Consider the following 3797-nt stretch of genomic DNA (forward strand, 5'->3'; position numbering starts at 1 on the left):
GTTTTTCTAATATCAAGACTTCTGTCAGTTTATTGTGTCGAAACTAGTTTTTTTAATATCAAGACTTCTGTCAGTTTATTGTGTCGAAACTAGTTTCTCTAATATCAAGACTTCTGTCAGTTTATTCCGCTTACTGTGCTTTTTCAATAACTTTCCAGTCACAAAACTATAAACTGTGGACAAGTTCACACGATAATATATACTAGCATCTAATTAATGTAGTGTAGTTTAACACACGTATATATATTTAGTGTGGTTTCGCTATTGTCCAAAAGATGTCAGCAGTTGACAATATCTGTTCACAGATGGGCGTGGTTTACCACAATGTTACATTACTCGCGGATATAAAACCATTCGGCGTACCAAAAAAACAAAACAAATAAAAAAAGACAGTTGTGAATATTACCAATCGTACATCCAACAAGATACTTACAGCTTTGTCAACATTTAGGCTTAAGACATTTAAACTGTAGAACTTGCTACCGTGTTCACAGCTTTATTGGGTTACTAGCAGATGACGATTGAAACAATTCAACGGTAATTTTTTCTAAAAATAGTGTTGAATAAATATAAAATGTGTAGTCAACCCAATCACTTGGATCAGAGAGAATATGTAATATGATTATCTAGGGGACATCTACAACTATTTTTTTCGTTCCTCTTGTTATTTCTCTAACCAAAAATTACATTGAGATTGTTTTTAAGCGAAGGAGAATCACTGGTCGGCAAAAATGTTTGGGTTTTGATGCGTTAAGTAGCCGCGGGATTTTTCTCGGCTGGATGGCACAGTTCCTTGTCATTTGACTGAGGGCAAGAAAAAGACCAAGTGAGCGCTTTTGGACACTTGGCATTTCTATAAGTATCATAGGGAAGATATTCAAATCAGCTTATTTGTCAAGGTACAATAAAATCATGCGTGTATATAATACTAACATGAAATATATATATAAAAACTGAACAATAACAAATACACACTCAAACACTCTCCTCTCTTTATGTGTTTTTTTATGTTCATGCTTCTATCTTCGAAATATTTCTTTTAATCAGTTGATGGAAGAAGTCCCGTTTTTTTTCGTTAAATTCCCTCACAAAAAAAGAAACATTTTTGTTTGGTTGGTTTTAATTTCGCGCAAAGCTACACGAGGGCTATTTGTGCTTAGCCATCTTTAATTTAGCAGTGATAGACTAGAAGGAAGGCAGCTAATCGACACCACCAACCGTCAACTCTTGGGCTACTCTTTTACCATTAATAGTGGGATTGGCCATTACATTATAGCGCTCCCACTGCTGAATAGCCGAGTATGTTCCATGACATGGATTCGAACCCTCGACCAGCAGATTGCGAGTCAAACCCTCGAACCATCAGGCCCTGGCAGGACAAAACTTTTGTTCTTAATAAGTTTTTTTCTTCTCAGATTGACCGTTCAGCACATAAGAAGACTGAATGTTAGATGTTGACATCGCCATGAAATTTTAGGAACTGCAAAAAAAAAAAAAAATAGAATAATTTTCCTATAATTTACCCTTGAAAATAAACATATTGAAATATTTTTTTCCTATTAATAACCATTCAGGACATACAAAGTGTGACAGACAGACATTTGGCTATCATATATGTAGTTTATGCTAACATTTTACATGGTGATGTTTATGTTATTTTGTTTACTTCCTGTGCATGCCGTTAATTACACATGATGACGGTGACCTTCACGTGCGTCTACTCACTCTATATCTTCTTTCTGCTGTGTGTACACGTGAGTTGCAGTAGCGTGTACATGTGGGTTGCAGTAGCATGTATATGTAGGCTACTGTAGTGTGTTTAATGTAATTGTGATAAAATACTCTGCAGTATTCAAAGACTCCCTCGTGATTCACAGGGGCACCAGTAGCCCGATCAGTCTCCACCATTACCCCCAACTACTTATGTAGCTACTCAAAGAGCTGTGGGGGTGGTGATACCTTGCCAATAAATCTCGTTAAGGACACCCACCGGGGGAGGGAAGGGTGAGTTTCAATTAAGGCGTCTAGGGATACCGAAGGGGGACAGGAACACAAAATCCATTGCTGGATTCGGGTTCAGCGATCCTGAATGAATATACCTAAATCAACATCATGCCTTGGTGGGGCTACAACAGGTAGTTAGGGAAACTCCCCGGGACACCCAGAATCCGCTTACCAATTTTTTTCCAGCTAACTCCAAAACCGTGTGAATAGCCTGAGAAGAAATAAATTCACGAAGTTACAACATGAACTGATATAGTATATTCTTTAAACCTAAGCGTTACGATTGAAGTCTGCCTGCAGCATCTGCCTTCGTCTCCAGTGTGTTTATTGCAACAATGTTCCACAACTCTTGTTGGTCTTTGATCTATACACAGTGCTAGATTTCCAGCCTTTATACCTTGCTGTTTTTACCTGCATATATGTGCCGCTGAAACGCTTTCGTATTGTTTAGAGGTGGCTATAACGTCGTTCTATTTACTTCGTCGGAACAAGGGTTAAGTTCATTTCGTATTAACGTGCAGAGCAACGTTGTATTTGGTTGTACAATTTTGGATGTTTATTGTACAGTAGGTGAGGGGTTATCTCGATATCAACTTTTCTCACCTTCTACTGCCTTGACTTTTCTTAACTGCCGATAAATATGTTTACTTCGTGAATTAAGTGCAAATATAAAAATACACTTGTTGGTGTATTGCTGTTTCCAAAATTCTTACAGTGCCTTGCAAAAGTCTTCACCCACCCACCCCCGTGCTGGTAATGAATTTTAGTTATTTTCTTGTGAAAGACACGACTCAAGTGGCCAAAATTATTTGTTATATTAGTATCAGACCAGTTTCTAAAGATTACAAAGAACAAAAGGTGCATTATTACTCACTTTAGTGATATAATACAAACAAAAATCTTGAAAACACATGATGCAAAAGTCTTCACTCCCTAACATGATAATGCAGTTAATATTTGGTTGAAGCTCCTTTGGCACCAATGACAGCTGAAAGTCGTTTAGGATAACCCTCCACAACCTTTGCACAGTATGGTGGTGATATTTTTGGCCACTCCTGCTTGTAGATATCCTCCAGTTCTTGTGAGTTAGAAGGATGTCTTCGATACACAGCAATTTTTAAATCTCTCCACAGATTTTCGAGTGGATTTATGTCTGGACTTTGGCTTGGCCAGTCAAGGACTTTCATTTTCTTTCTCCAAAACCATTCTTGGGTGGCCTTTTATCTGTGTTGGGGATCATTGTTCTGTTGAAATGTAAACCTTCGACCAAGTTTTAGTTTTTCAGCTGACTTCTTCAGGTTTACCTCCAACATCTGTGTACATTTTGTACTGGTCCATCAGCCCTTTAATGCGTACAAGTTCTCCAGTGCCAGTTGCAGAAGAACATCCCCTCAGCATTATGGACCACATGCTTGACAGTTGGGACTGTATTTGCTGGGTCATGAGCAGTGTTGGATTTCAGCCAAACATACCGTTTGTCATTTAACCCCAAAAGTTCTGTTCCGGTTTCATCTGACCATAAAACTTTCTGCCACGTTGTTGTAGGGTTATTGAAATATTTACGAACATAGTCCATTTGCGACCTAAGATACATCTTGGTCAGTAGTGGTTTCTTTCTTGCCACCCTACCATACAAGCCTCTTTTGTGTATGATACGTGATGTTGTCCAGGTGTGTACAGTAACTCCAGTTGCTGCTATTGAAGTGTTTCTGTTGGCTTGACGGTCGCTTCTCTTATGATATGTCTGCTTGTTCCAGAGCAGACTTTCTTAGAGCAACCTGATCTTGGTAAAG

The 3797-nt window shown here is 38.4% G+C and overlaps 1 protein-coding gene across 1 annotated transcript in view; it reads right to left on the reverse strand.

The window, feature by feature from the left end:
- The window catches only part of LOC106473907 (two pore potassium channel protein sup-9-like), a gene marked incomplete at its 3' end in the record, with an annotated part of 25889 nt that extends 22487 nt beyond the window's left edge, over positions 1-3402 (reverse strand). The window contains exon 1 of the mRNA XM_013934597.1: positions 3309-3402. Coding sequence (XP_013790051.1) covers positions 3309-3402 — 94 coding nt within the window. The remainder of the gene's footprint in view (positions 1-3308) is intronic.
- Between the last annotated feature and the right edge of the window lie 395 nt (positions 3403-3797).

This window comes from Limulus polyphemus, unplaced genomic scaffold (assembly GCF_000517525.1).
Source record: "Limulus polyphemus unplaced genomic scaffold, Limulus_polyphemus-2.1.2 Scaffold6614, whole genome shotgun sequence".
NCBI classification, from domain to species: domain Eukaryota; kingdom Metazoa; phylum Arthropoda; class Merostomata; order Xiphosura; family Limulidae; genus Limulus; species Limulus polyphemus.